At 33.1% G+C, this 15,236-nt stretch overlaps 2 protein-coding genes across 12 annotated transcripts in view; one reads left to right on the forward strand and one right to left on the reverse strand.

The window, feature by feature from the left end:
- Nucleotides 1–1,959: 1,959 nt before the first annotated feature.
- Nucleotides 1,960–13,980, forward strand: LOC140438213 (nose resistant to fluoxetine protein 6-like). Its single transcript, XM_072527923.1, has 10 exons — nucleotides 1,960–2,350; nucleotides 8,676–8,857; nucleotides 10,903–11,072; nucleotides 11,222–11,421; nucleotides 11,473–11,737; nucleotides 11,827–12,198; nucleotides 12,516–12,723; nucleotides 12,840–12,968; nucleotides 13,039–13,254; nucleotides 13,841–13,980. The coding sequence occupies exons 1-10, from the start codon at nucleotides 2,020–2,022 to the stop codon at nucleotides 13,946–13,948; spliced, it is 2,181 nt and encodes a 726-aa protein (XP_072384024.1). The 5' UTR covers nucleotides 1,960–2,019; the 3' UTR covers nucleotides 13,949–13,980.
- Nucleotides 13,981–14,182: 202 nt separating this feature from the next.
- Nucleotides 14,183–15,236, reverse strand: part of LOC140446660 (uncharacterized) — a 710,626-nt gene continuing 709,572 nt past the window's right edge. For all 11 annotated transcript variants that reach the window (XM_072539286.1, XM_072539281.1, XM_072539276.1 and 8 more), the window contains one exon: nucleotides 14,183–14,691. The gene's annotated coding sequence lies outside the window, so the exon portion shown is untranslated. The remainder of the gene's footprint in view (nucleotides 14,692–15,236) is intronic.

The raw sequence follows: 15,236 nt of genomic DNA on the forward strand, positions 1-15,236 counted from the left end.
GCAATTTGAGCTAAAACGCTTTATTTGATGTCAGCTATCACCCATTAGCTAATGTCCAATTAATTATGGGACACCCTGTATAAATATCGCTTTGTCCCTATCCTGACAATTGACCACTGCACAGCCAAAATTCGATTTACTAAATGACCTATATTACTTTACCTAACTTATAAAAAAACAAACAAATTTACAAACTAAATTATTTACTGTTTCGTTTCAAACTTCATATCTCTGTAATCGCTAGCTCGCTCCTCCCTTGTTGGATCTGCTCCCAAATTAAATCTCGATCTCACGTCCTTACCAAAACGCGTATCTCCTTTTGGATACTAAATTCTCCCGACTTAAACTTCTGCCGATGCAATAATAATTTATTGGTACTTACAAATATTGTTGACATTAACTTCTGCACTGCTACCAATCAAAATACATTTAATCGCTACTGCTACTGCTTCTTACAACACTTTAGAAAATAAAAAATTACTTTTTAATTCACACAATTTAATTTTCTTCGACCGTTTAGTTCACCGGCATTCAATCTCTTTTCTTTCTTTAGATGTTATTTTTACGACCAGGAACATACTGTCTATTCCACTGCTTTCAAAATCCCATCAAACATACAACTTCTACTCCCCTCTCCATTTTCAACCAATGCTCTTTTAGAATTTCGAACAAACACTCAGAATTCCCATTTTGTACGAAATCCATCAATTATTATTTTCTTGTTTTCGATACACAACCAACAATAACATCTGCATAAATAAAATTTCTATACTTTTGCATTTTTGACAAGACAATAGCTGAATACAATTAATCACTGTTTTAAAATCCCCTTATAAAAGACAGTGTCAAAAAGGTTTTTCCCTAAATTTTAACACGAAACACTTTACATTTATATAACATTTAATCCAACTAATATCTTAAATCTGTTATCTATAAATAACAGTCTATGTCAATATTCCTCTTCTCTGTATTTTGAACAAATGTAAAAAAAAAACAAACAAATAGAACAGAAGCTAAAGCCACGACTAGAAGATTATAATTACGCATTTATCAACGAATCGTAGATGCTCCGAGGAGAATGGTACCCAACGATTATGGTTCTACGATTTTAAGTTGAACGACCATATCTCAGCGATCAGAAGTAAACAATTTCCTTGTTATTTAAAAACTATTGATAATTTTTATTCAATTGATTAAATATTTCCAATATAAGTCATGTTGATTATTACATAAAGTTTCTGAGCTATTTTATAATATCATACTAACCTAATAACCGAAATTCGCCTTAGGCATGTCCACAAGCAATCCAGTTTCTTTATGGAACCTTTCCTGGATTTTTTGTTTCCTTTCTTTTTCCAATTGTTTTTCAGCTTCTGTTTTTCTTGCTCTATATTTTTTTACTGGCAATTATCGAGCTTAAATTCGAGCGAGCATATCAACGGTAGATAACATATCCATTTTTTGTCAAGTAATCGAAAAAATAGCTTATTATAGAAGAGAAAATAGAAGGCAGACGCGGCCCGGGTAGACGACAAATGACCGGGCTGCGCAACATCTAAAATTAAAATAAGATCTATTTTGTTTTACTAAATATAGCAATAAATAAGAAAAATTGTAATGTAAAGAAATTTTTATCCTGTAAATGATAAAACTTCTATTTGTGTTGAAACTTCGAAATCACCAAATGTTAGAATAAATGAAAATGGATCTGAATTAAAAATTGATAATTTAAAGTATCTCACATATACCAATAAAAATTTGAAATAATTTTTAGTTGATAAAAATCATATAAAATCTATAGTAGATGGAACATATTACTAAAAGTCATAAGATTAGTTTTCACATCATACTAAAATGGCCTGGACTATACAAGTGCAGTATGCAAGCCTCCAGTGCAGTGGGGACACCATCACATTCCAACTCTTCGATGAAATCGAAATTCACTCAGTCTAAGAACTATGTAAGATGCACAGTCTCGAAAAAATGTTATATAAGTAATTATTTGTAAAAAACGAAGCAATGAATAATATATTTCAAATTTTATATATTTCTGTGATATGGTACGCGACAAGGGTTTATTCCAATGCCACTAATGTTAAATATACATACAATTCGTCGGATCTGTCGTATTTATCGAATGGGATTCAATTCCCGGTCGATGAAAGTGATATTGAAATATTAGGGCAAGATAAAATATTTAGTAACGGGTCTCAGTTCTGGTGGTTTTCGAGGCTGTATGATCACTACAAATGGTGGAAACGATTAGAGGATTTAGATAATGTTTCGTGTAGAAGTGATATGATGGTGTACTTAAAGGAATTAGTAAATGGTACTAGTTGGGCATTGAAAAGTGAGTGTAGTCATTTTTAATTTTAATCATTACGCTGTTTATTTTTTACTTGCAAATTCATGCACCAATCAAAGCTCTTAAATATCCGTTTTTTGTTAAAAAACTTTTTTTAGTGTAATACACAATTATTGCTATCAATAAGTCCTCACAGACACTTCGTCTAAGGACTAGCAACCTCCAGGAGGTTGCCTCTTAAGGAGTCTTTCGTTGCCATGTAATCTATTCCTGTTGTAACTTAAACTTCATAGTTTATAATTAAAAAAAAATGTAACTCAAAGTCAATCTAACAACATTTAAAGGGTATTTTATCCATATATTTAGTGGCTTCAAATATGTACATCCAGATAGCACTGATGATGGAATATTATTTCCGAAAACGTTCTGTGATGTAGCCCGATAGGGTTTTTATTAATATACGTTTTATAAAAGAATTATTTAAATAAAATTTTTGTGATACATGGTATATATACAACTACAGGAATTTAGTTTCCTTGTAGATGATTATAAACACTTTTATTGACCAATTTGTTTTTGTTTTATGACACAAAGTTTGCAGCAATAATAATTCTTCATATTCTCTAAGAGTTTTGAGAACATTTGGACGATTTTGTAACATATTTTAGTTTGTTTTAGATTTTTTAGCATACATGATTTTTGTTTACTATATTATTTTATTTATTAATATTTTTATTTAACATTATATAAAATTATATCACTATTAGGAATTAACAAGAAGTTTAAGATAAACATTGAGTTTCTCTTATATCGCTGTTTGTAAGTTTTTATTCCTCCATCATAGCTTTTAGTTGTTGTGTGTTTTCTTAATGTTGACTTAATCTATTTTGATATAGATCCCTTATGCTTTTATTTTCGAGTTAGTGCATTTTATAGACGTCTTGAGCTGAGACTTTTTGGTTTATCTCTAATTTCTTTTGAGCTATTGATTGTTTTGGATATCAAAAATCCATGGTCTTAGTGGATGTCGCTGTCTCTGTAGATCCTCGCGTATTGTATAAGGTTTTACATCTTTTCATTAGCTTTGATATTTGGTAAAAGAAGTAGTTGATTTAATTTAATAAAAAGAGATATCTTGAAATAAAAAGCCGTCGCAAAACGCTGCTGAAAAATACTGAATCATTTTAAAGACTTTTACTATTTCCCCATTTAATTTCTTTTGTATAGGATATATTTTTTAATAAAAAGGAATTACCGTGCAACGCGACACATTCAAGGATAGCACGATTTGCTCCCGATCAGTGAAGCGTAGCATTCATTTCTCTAATAGCGAATTGTCGTCTATTTCACTAGAGTTTTATTTATTGTTAATTTATTGATCTAAAAGAAACTACAAGTGGTCTATTCTATCGGAGAGAGCAACAAAAATGTCGGTTATGTAATGCGGTGTACCAGCTACTTCAGTTGCACGTGCACATTACTTGATCTTAATTATTTTCTTCTACTATTCAGAGAGGAAATATATTTTTAGAAACAGGTATTCAGGATTAAGACTGATTTAAATATGCTAATCAATAAGGAAATTTGACAAACAAGACAACCTGGATATATATAGGGTGTTTCATCGTAAATTTACATACGTCAACTGCAAATAAAGGACATAGCCGATCTCAAATCCCCATATTTAGCGGGCCTTAAAACTAATAACCAATATTAGGTGATATTTAATATAAGTGGACGCTTAACTACCCTTCCACTCCACTTAAGAGGTCTAAGAAGAAACAGGGTGTTTTATTTTTTTTGTCAATATTTTTAGGTTGACATAACAAAAAATAAAAAAACTATTGATACTTAAGATTTAACAACCTAATATCAGAATTTTTGGTTTGGATATTTGAAACGAGTAGAAAATTTTTAATGGAATCATTCACTTTTGGTTGTCTCGCGTTTCAATCTAATATAAAAAGCATTTGATGCAGTAATCTACAGGATTGTCCATTCCCGATCTTTAAGAATTCATATAGGGGGTGTATTCCAGACATGAATGTATGGAAAAACAAAGATTACCATAGCCAACGGAGTAAGATCTGGTATACAGATGGATCCAAAACTAAAGAGGGTGTGGGGGCAAGAATATACTCCAAAAATCCAAGAATTAGCGAAAGATTTGATTTAGGGAGGAACTGCACCGTTTTTCTGAAGAACTGAATGAACTGGAAGACCGGAACAATATTGAGCTTCTCTGAGTAACAAAAGCAGGTCAACTTGCACAAAAAGGATCCAATGAATCAAACGAACCGGCTGTAATTCTGGGAACACCAAAGACTGCAATTCGTAGGGCTGTAAAAGGACTGGATCAAAGAGAGTCATGAGCGATATTGGGAGAGGATCCCAAAACAAATACATAGAAAAATCTACATTGGTGGACCATGTAGACAAAGAACAGACGAACTGATTTACATGGATAGGCACTAGTAAGAGAATTCCTCAATAAAATAGGTATTTATAATGGAGACCTTAACTGTAGGCTCTGTGCTAAGGAACTAGAAACTGTAAAACATATATTATGAGACTGCGAGGCGCTGGACAGTAAAAGACAAAAACTGTATGGACAAACAAGAGGAGGTATATTTAGAACACGCCAAGCAAAAGACCTGTACAAACTTCTACAGGATACAACAATTCTAGACTGGGTGTAGGAAACAACAATGGGAAGCAAACATAATAAACTTTAGCTTTAGTGATAACGGAGATTATTTTTATCAGACGGCCCCAGGGAGAAAAAAAAAACAGATTAGCGCACAGAAAGCAGTTTTGGCAGCATTAGTACAGAAAGTAGCTCTGGCTTACATAGGCGGATTATTATTTTTTTTGCTCATATCCCAGTTGTCATTAACTAAAATTAGCGCCCAAATAACTGACGTTGTTGACTCTTTGAAGATGCAATCCATACGTTTTGATTTTATTGGTGGTACCGTTGTTTTAATAACCCCAAAGTTAGTATTAAGATTTTTAAGTTTTCGCGCATATCCATTACATTCTTTGGTCATTCTGTTTGATTATTTGCAATTCTTTATCGTTGAAAGCAATCAGCATCTTAGATTAGTCTTCCTCTATTTCATTCAAGGTTTTTTTGTTTCATTTAAGGTATCTCCACTTGTTATATTCTGACCAATTAAATTCTTAAAAACATCAGTGTCAAAATAATTTATTGATACAAAGATACTGGTCTCTCGAAGTCAATAAAACAGATGAAAATCGGTTGTACTATATCCCGACATTACATCCCCTACATTAAATCATAACCTGCAATCTGGATAGTGCATCTAGGTTAGAAGGTTGTTTCTGAAGGCAAACTTTTCGCCAAATTCTTCTATTTTTGTAAAGTAGTATTGACTGCAGTATTTTTAGTTCCTTTTCAGAAGGTCTCTTATTATTTTCTTTTGCACATTGCAGTATTGCACAAATCTCTGCTTGAAAAACGGATTATTGGAGTATATTTCTTCCCCCACACCTTCTGTAGTTTTGGATCCATCTATATACCAAATCTTACCCTGCTCGTTATGGTACTCCTTGCTTCTCCATACACTCCTGTCTGGAATAGATACTATATGAATTCTTAAAATTGTATTTTTTGTCATGTAATCTGGTTTCTCATTAAAAATGTCCTTCGTCACAGTCCTTATATGCCCTGTCCCTTCATTGCAAAGTTTCAGTGATTATTTTATTTTGTAGGCAAACTTGCTTCTCCTTGTATTATTAAATGTAAGGGAGGTAGCTGCTGTTGGAGTAGTAAGCATGGCACCAGTTATCCTCATACACACAAGTCTTTGCACCTTACTGAGTTTGGCTTTTGCAGTGTCTTAGTTCACTACATCGTTGTTGCATAGGTAATTAAGGGTTTGATCAGCATGGTGTACACCCAGTACACCATGTCCGGCTTTAACCCCTATTTATTCCCACTAAATGGGATAGGTTTCGAGACTAGTGACCCCGAGATACTTTACCTCTTTCTTTGCGACTATGGTGGATTGTGGGAACTTATATTTAACCTCTCTCTATACGTCTATTATCTCAATAGTTCTAGGACCTCGTTCATGCGATATCTGACTACCGTATTGTACTTTCCTTACGAGATGATTACCAAATCATCTATGTATTTAATTGTTTTATGACTTTAAAGTTCTTATTAGTTCGTCCATCGGCAGATTTCACAGCAGTGGGGACAGAACCCCCTGACGTCATCTGTCGACCCGGGCCAACATATGTCCTCGAGTCCTATACGTCTCAGGGCATTGGTTATGGATTTTGTCGAAAGACCCCTCTATACCCAAAAAGGATTCCAGCATCACCTCTTTATTTTCAATTGTGTTTTTCACATTTTTTACGAGTCTGTGCTGTGGAGTGCTGCCCCGATTGAATTCCCTGCGCATGTTGTTCTTGTTGTATAGGAGGTTGTACCAATGTTTCATCCCTAATAGACCTGTCGAGCAGTTTTTTTAAAGCCTTTTGTTAACATGACTTATTGGTCTTAGAGACTGCCTTTTCCCGTTATCTTATCACCGGTTTAGGGATAAAAGTTACTTTAATCTTTCTCCATGCTTTAGGTATGTACCCGAAGGCTACAATTCTTCTGATTACATTGCATATTCTGCTTCCTTTCGGTTCCTTTTGTAATAACACTGGATATATACCATCCATTCCTGGTAACATATAGGGCTTGCATGACTTTATTGCCCATGTTTTTTTGACTATGTGCCAGTTAATTCTTGTGGATCTCTACAGAGCCTCGTTACCTACTGATTCCCAATCAATGGGTGACTCAACTATTTATGATCCAGAGAAGTGCACTCTTAAGTTAATCTGCTAAAGAGAATTCTCTTTAATAAAGATATTACATCAAATTAAAACTCAGATCAATACGGAATACTTTGGGATATGAATCCAACGAACAATATTACAGACAAGCTAAGAAACGAAGTAGTTATACACTGAATAATAAAGAACAAAGATATCACTAAAACAATAACTATTCGAAAGAGGGTACAAGAAGAAGATCCAAAAGAAAAAATGTACAAAATTAACTATTGGTATCAGAAATTGAATAAAGAATCAACGAATAATCTTCCTGGAATTCACAAATTCTGAATAGGCTTTCAATAACGATGACTGATGACTAATAAGTAGTAAGTATTACAAAGCACCCCGCCACTTTTTTATGTAAAAGTGGTCTCAGTTAAACTAGCTAAAATTTTCCAGTGAGGTAGCTTTGTTTATGCTGATCAAAAGTTCTCAATGACTTAAGATTCAGAAATCAATTGTTTCTCAGTTACAAAGCTTCAAAATGTCCGTTTTTAGTTTATTTTAATAATATACTTCATACATGAATAATATACAGGGTGTTAGTAAATATGTAAGTGCAAAAAACTTTAGAGGGTAATTCTGAATGAAAAAATAATGACCGTTTGTTATATAAATATGTATATCTGCAAATACTTTTTTCCGAGATACGGGGTATTGAAATTTTTCTTACAAACTGACAATTGATTTATTGCTCTGAAACTGGTGGATATATACAAATAAAATCTAGTGGATTTTAAGACCAAGTTGTTGCGTATTTTTTGAGATACAATTAAGAATTTTTTCTTGCCTTTTTTTTCGCCTGAAATGCCGTTTTTATGTAAAAAAATAAAACATCTTAACGCGTATGTTTCATTTCGTTAATACAATATTAAGAAATATCTAATACAATAACATTAACCGAGAACAATAACAAAAAATACCACTAATAAAATTTGAATACACATAAGAATCCACTGAAAAAAGTGGACGTGGAAAAAATTCTCCAAGTAGTAGATCTTGCACATGTTGGATATGAAACAGATACAGTTAATGTTGATGTATAGCTCCATCAAGCAATACAATTAGACATTAGAGCATTCACCCTATAGTCCCGATTTATTACCTTGTGATTTTCACATTTTTGAGCCACTCAAAAAGGCGTTAAAAGGTAATCGTTTTCAGTCTGACAAAGAGAATGCCGAAAAAGAATTCTTCGAGCAATAGCGACAAGAATTTTGTAAGCAGGATATACATCGGTTGGTAAAACAATGGAAAATGTACCTTACTTGTAGTGGTAATTACTTGTAGATATATTTGCAAATAATTTTTTTTTGAATCAAAGATGGGTTTTAATTGAACAAGCCTCATATTATATAGTTTACTGAATTCTACAAACAAAACATCAATGCAATTTTTTAAATTATAAAATTCTAACTCATTTCTCTTTCCGTTTTGTTAATAATTTTCGTTTCGGCTTTCTCATCTACACATATGTTTACTTTTAATTATTTTATAAAAATTTTTACAGTGTATGATGCTTCTGGAAGATACTCCGGCCAATTTTTCTTCGGAAACGACTACTGGCTAGGATCGATGACCCTCTGCGAGGAACTAACCAATAAGAAATGGAATGCAGCAGTACCACCGTTTCTAGTTCAATTCTATATTGCAAAAGTGCGGATAAATTTGAACCATCAAGATACACCAGTAGTATGTACTATTTTTTATTTAAATGATATCTGTGTTACCAATAATTCATTTTATATATCTGCAATATTGAATTTAAATTAGTGGGTAAAGACAATATAAAAATATTAAACGTTTTGACAAAGTTCTTTTTTGAAAATTTTTGATTTGTTTTCGTATTATCTACTATTCTCCCTATTTATTTCTCTTTAATTTTCTTTCCTAAGCTATTGTCACTTTTCTTATGTGTTATCATTATTAATATTATACATAAGTCGCCTGTCGTATGCGGGTGACCTAAGAAGAATACACACAGAATCTTCTACTTGTAAAAGGCGACTAACTGGAGCAACTGACCGCTGTGCTTAACCTTATGACATTCCGTCATAACCTTACTCAATTATCTATCCTAGAACCCGTCTCACACACACCCCCAGTGTCAAAGATAGTCTTTTTGATCATGTTTGACTGGAGGGGGTTCATTTTGCTCGGGGTATGTGTGTAGCATATATATGTCGGGCCTTTTAACCTGGGGTTGAGAAAAGCTCCGAATGCAGATGAATCAAATATTTGGTCTATAGCATAACGATGTGGAAGCACAAGTCTGGCAAATACCTCATTAAAGAGCTACATTAATATACCCTAGTCAATCAATAATGGCAATCCAGATCAAATCAGATCTCCGGAGAAAACCAAGTTGAGTTCAGCAAAAGATAATGAATTGAAATGCAGAAAGAATATCAAGATCTGATCATGGCATGTCAAAACCTTATACTAAACTAAGCAGGAGATAAGTGATGGGATCACATGAATATGGAGTCGCAGTAGTTGTATCAACCAAGGTTGCCGAATGCGTTACTAACTTTGCACCAATATCATATAAAGTGATGTTACTACAAGGACAAGCCAACCCCTCAATATAAACATTATCCAAGTTTATGCCCCCACTGCAGACATAGAGGAGAAAGAGACAATTGAGTTTTATCACAAAATCAACAAAATCAAACAGAAAATTCCATGGCAAGAAGTTTTCATCATTATGGCTGATTTTGATGCCAAGCTTGAAGCTGGAGATAAGACACAGTATATTGGACTTGAAGTCGGAAACAAAATAGAAGATCAAATAGAAAAAATCGCAGAAGACAAAAAATTAGTTAAACTTTAATCAAATGAAAGGTAGATATTGAGCATAGTTTGTTTATTAAATCTTGCCCAAGTACTTTCGCTCCTAGAGCATCTTCAGGAGCATTTCAGGGGAATTTATTTCTCTCCTGATGCTAACCAATATGTAGCTTCGCCGTTTTTTAAATTTTAAACTGTTTGTCCTTGTGTGGTGTAGTGTTAATGTATAATTATTATGTTTATGACATTCTCAATAGATTGTTGGATAGGCCAAATTTGACGAAATGCCCCTGAAGATGCTCTAGGAGCGAAAGTACTTGGGCAAGATTTAATAAATAAACTGTGCTCGATATCTGCCTTTCATTTGATTTAAGTTCATTTATTCGAGTATTCAACCTTATATCACTTTAAAAAATTAGTTGTCCTTAACACATTCTTCCAATTACCACTTCGACTGCTGTACACGTGGAAATCCTCTCAAGAAAGACTCGGACGAATCAATAGAAATCAAATAGATTACATTTTAGTAAATAGAAGATTCCGAAACAGGTTCACATCTATTAAAATTTATTCGGGAGCAGACTTGGAAATGGACCACGTTCCACTGTGGGAATGGTATGCTCAAAGACCTTTATTCGAAAATGGAATACACAATCCATGAACTTTCTGCCGAATGAGTCGGTCCTTTATAAAAACATCTTTTAGACAAAATTTTAAAACAGTACTGACTTTTTGATATTTAACTGTTATGCAAAACTTCTTTATGAAATAATTACTTTTCACAGAGGTATTTTGAAAATCAGACAGAGCACAAAATTATACGTATGTCATTAACTTACTAGCAGGTTTGAGTGAAAACACCTTTTCCTCATCGTACCTTCAGGTTCTAGGTCTTTAACCTCATGATAACGTCCATCATAGCAATATTAATTCAACTTTTCTTTCAGACCAGACAGCTAAATATTGGAGAATGTCTTCCCAAATCTTGTGGAACACAAGAAGTGCTGTCTCTACTTACGTTAGAACAAAATGGGGCAACTTCCATGACTATAGCGGGTATTCGTAAAGTACCTGGTGACTACTCATTGCTCTCAGATATCAAGGTTCATCTACTTGGGTAAGTAAAAGAGATTGGACCAATGTCTTGTATCTTTACATAGAAATCTGAACTATAAGAGTATTAATTTTCGAGACGTAAACTATGAATGTTTGTAATAATTTGTCCGAAGTATATTTTGGTCTACTAAATGTACCCTTCTTTTGTAGAGGAACATGTCTAGCTTTATTCTTCATAATATTAACAGCTTCAGTGGTAGATTATTCCAAAATATCAAGTGACCAAAGGCAAAACTCGAAGAAACTCCATTCAGACAACAATAACATTGCTAATTATAACCATGGAGACATACGAAATGAAGCTATTGATCTAAACATTGAAGCAAAAAAGGAAGATAAAAAAAAGACGGGTAAGGTTATAAATTTCAAGATATAAGTGTTTAGTATTATTGTTTTTCCAGGTCTGCTAGTAAAACTTCTTCTATCCTTTTCGTCTGTCACAAATGGTAGAAAAATTTTGTCGGTACAACACATTTCTCTGGAATCTATCAAATGCATCCATGGTTTACGATTCTTCTCGATATCCTGGATAATATTGGTTCACAGCTACTTAGAACTGTTTGCAGTTAGTGACAACAAGAATTTAAGAACTCTTACAGAGAGAAGGTTTCTGTATCAGACCATTTCTAACGCTACCTTTTCTGTTGACACTTTTTTCTTTATAAGGTAATTATGAATTTAGATGAGTAGTGTTTCATCTCCTATTTACATTTATCCAGTTGTTCGCATTTTATTTACATCTAATTTCCTTTTAGTGGTCTCCTAGTGACACTAACTTATTTTCGTACCGCAACTAAGAAAGACAGCCTGCCAGAACCACGGAAACCTCTCCAACACGTCATCGGTAGATTTTTTTTGATGATTATCTACAGAATACTAAGACTAACACCAGCATATGGATTTATTTTGGTTCTTAACGAAATAGTGATGAGATATTTGCACTCAAATTCCGTTTTCTCTCCAGCCATCATCGACCACATCAGCTGCGACCGCTACTGGTGGCGCAACCTACTCTATATCAATAATTTCTTTCCTCAGAATGAGTTTTGCATGCTCTGGTCTTGGTATATGGCCAATGATACGCAGTTTTACATAATTGCTTGTGTACTATTGTTGATAGCAGTTCGGTGAGTACATTATTGTATACTTATATTTAAAAAAATATACATAACTTTGCATCCTAATAAAATCGAATCTTTATGGCTATACAATGCTATCAAAAAGTTCTCGATGTAGTAGTATGTGTAAACGTATAAATTTCCTTCGGCAAATGAAAAGGATAACTTACTAAAATTATTATGATTATAAAACTTAAATCAAACTTACCTGTTGTTGGACAGAACTAGATCGGATTAGGTCGCATTTAGCTATCGGCACACTCTGTGGAGTCATCTTTAAGATTCGGTTTGAATTTCGCTATTTATATAACAATTTTTATTTTCAGCAAAAATAGCTACGTAAAATTGGCAGGTGTGGCTATCGCCCTACTGATGACGGCTTCCTGGATTACAACCTTCATCATCGCCATGAAATGGAACTATGTAGCGAGAGTAGAAGAGCCTTTTGCTCTGTTTGACCAACTTTACGACAAGCCTTGGTTAAGAATAGGTCCATACCTTATAGGAATGGTGGTGGGATACTATTTGTTTAAGGTATACGCATAATATTAAAAATAAGTGATCACGTAATTAATGTACGTCCAGGAAATAAAATTAAGGTAATAGATACTGTTCTCAGATTTTTATTTTTACTCTGTTCTGTTTTTAAGGTTGATTGCAAGCAGAAGTTTCCCGCAATAGTTGTTACTATCGGATGGATATTATCTTTGGGATGTCTGGGGTGTTTGGTATATGGATTGGGAAGAGAGGGATTGGCGGTACCAACATCTGCTTTCTATGTAAGTAAATTTTAATTTTTTTATGATAACACTGAATAATTTTTGTTTTACTTACATATAAATTTTCTAGGCAGCTTTAGGTCATTCGGCTTGGGGTCTATCGATAGCTTGGATAACTATAGCTTGTTGCAGCGGATACGGAGGACCTTTCAACTCTATTTTGAGCTGTAAGCTGTTCTTGCCCTTAAGTAGACTCACCTATTGTGCTTATCTAGTCCATCCTGTGTTAATGTGCCTTACCAGTTTCCATTTAGATGGATCTCTTCATTTGCATCAAGCCATGGCGGTAAGTTAGATCAACGAGAGTCCAAAAATACTCTATGAGAAGTTTGTATACTTTTTTTCTAAAGTATGTTTATTTGCTTTTACTATCTGTATGAAAATTGAGAATTCTGCAGTTTTGGAGATCTAAGTTCTTGCTTAGACACAATTTTCTAGACACAAAGATTTAAAAATTTGTTATATTAAATCATCCATAAAAGATTCCATCTTCAGTGCTGCTACTAGGTATATATTTATGTTTAAATCCACTAAATATATGGGTGAAAAACCTTTAAATGTTATTTAATTGGTATAAGGTGACATAATTAGTTACTATCTAAGGTCCATTTAGAGACTACGCCACCGGACCAGTAACTCTAGTTGGGATTTTACGTTACCACGAAGTAAATCTACTTAAAACTTTAACATCTTATAAAAATTATCAGCAACCATGTAATCTAATGCCAACTAAATAATATTTAAAGAGTTTTCACCCATATATTTAGTGGCTTTAAACATGTCTTCCTAGTAGCAGCACTGAAGATGGAATATTTATTTCGAAACGTTCTGTGATTCTTAATGTACAAAATTAACATTTTATTTTGTTACAGGTTGTAATATATTGCGGAAATCTGGTGATTTCATATCTGAGTGCCTTCATCATCTCCTTGGCATTTGAGGCTCCCATCGTGAATTTGCTCAAAATTATATTTAATTAACTAATTTAATTTGATTACTGTATATATACCTTAAGTTAAAAAGTGTAAATTTTTGATTACATTATCTCTATACAAATTTACAGAAATCACAAAGAAAAATTAAGAAAAGTAGTGACAATTCTTGTCTTAGTGATAACAGATATAGCTCTGGTACAAATATAAATAATATATTGGAATGTTGGCCAATAGCCTTTTAAGGGTAAATTATATAGGTACTAAATAATAACAAAACAACACTATAAATAGGCTTTAATGAAAAAAAAATGTACAACAGGAATTCTGGCTTACAATATTATGTGGATTAGAAGAAAATTTTAGTAAATAATATTCCAAAAGATACAAATATAAGAAACCATTACAAAATATTGACTATTGGACCTACAACGTAACTTATATATTTACAAAACTTTCATAAATATATGGACAATAGTTCTAACGCAGAAGGACCACGCCAAAGTTATTAAAAGTAAAAAAAAATGATAAATGATCATTCTGTTCTAGTGAAATAACTCTATTTTGTTCATTTTAACTTCTTAATAAACTTTAGCAGGTCCAAGTAATTAACATGCTTTATTATAAACTTTTTAAAACACCCAAACGTTGATAATGTAGTACAAAAAAATTTACTGCCGAAACGTTGTTCAAAGCTTCATTATAAAAACAACTGTCTGTGGGAACACTATGTACATGGTCACTTTGCACTATAAGTACTGGACAGTTCTGAAGGGGGGTTAATGTCTGATCTAAAACATAAAACAAAACAGATTATTAGTATTTGGCAACGCATTAAAAATACGTTTAAAACTACTGAAAAAAATACAAAGGAAAGAGACTTAAGAACCAACGAAATATTATGAATGATCAGTCACTTTGGTATAAACAAATCGTTTGACGTCAACAACATATTCATAGATCTCAAACAGATCTACGACTCAATAATAGACACAAGTTATATCACATATTGCACAGCTTTAACTCTTCCAAAAATACATTAGACTAGTAAAAGCAAATCGAAATTGATATGATTGAAATTCTGAGAAACGCCAATAATTAAAATAGAGCACACAACATCCAAAGGTATACGAATCCGATGAGGAGTGCGACAAGGTTGGCTTTTATCACCGCTACTATTTAATATATATTCGGAATCTATATTCAGAAAAGTATTAGACGAGATTTAAGGTGGAATCAAGATTAACAAAACCAGCATAGACAACATCAGGTACACGGATGATACCGTCCTAATAGCAAGCAACGCACAAGGACTACAAAATATAATAAATGCGAT

Source organism: Diabrotica undecimpunctata, chromosome 1 (assembly GCF_040954645.1).
Source record: "Diabrotica undecimpunctata isolate CICGRU chromosome 1, icDiaUnde3, whole genome shotgun sequence".
Lineage (NCBI taxonomy): Eukaryota > Metazoa > Arthropoda > Insecta > Coleoptera > Chrysomelidae > Diabrotica > Diabrotica undecimpunctata.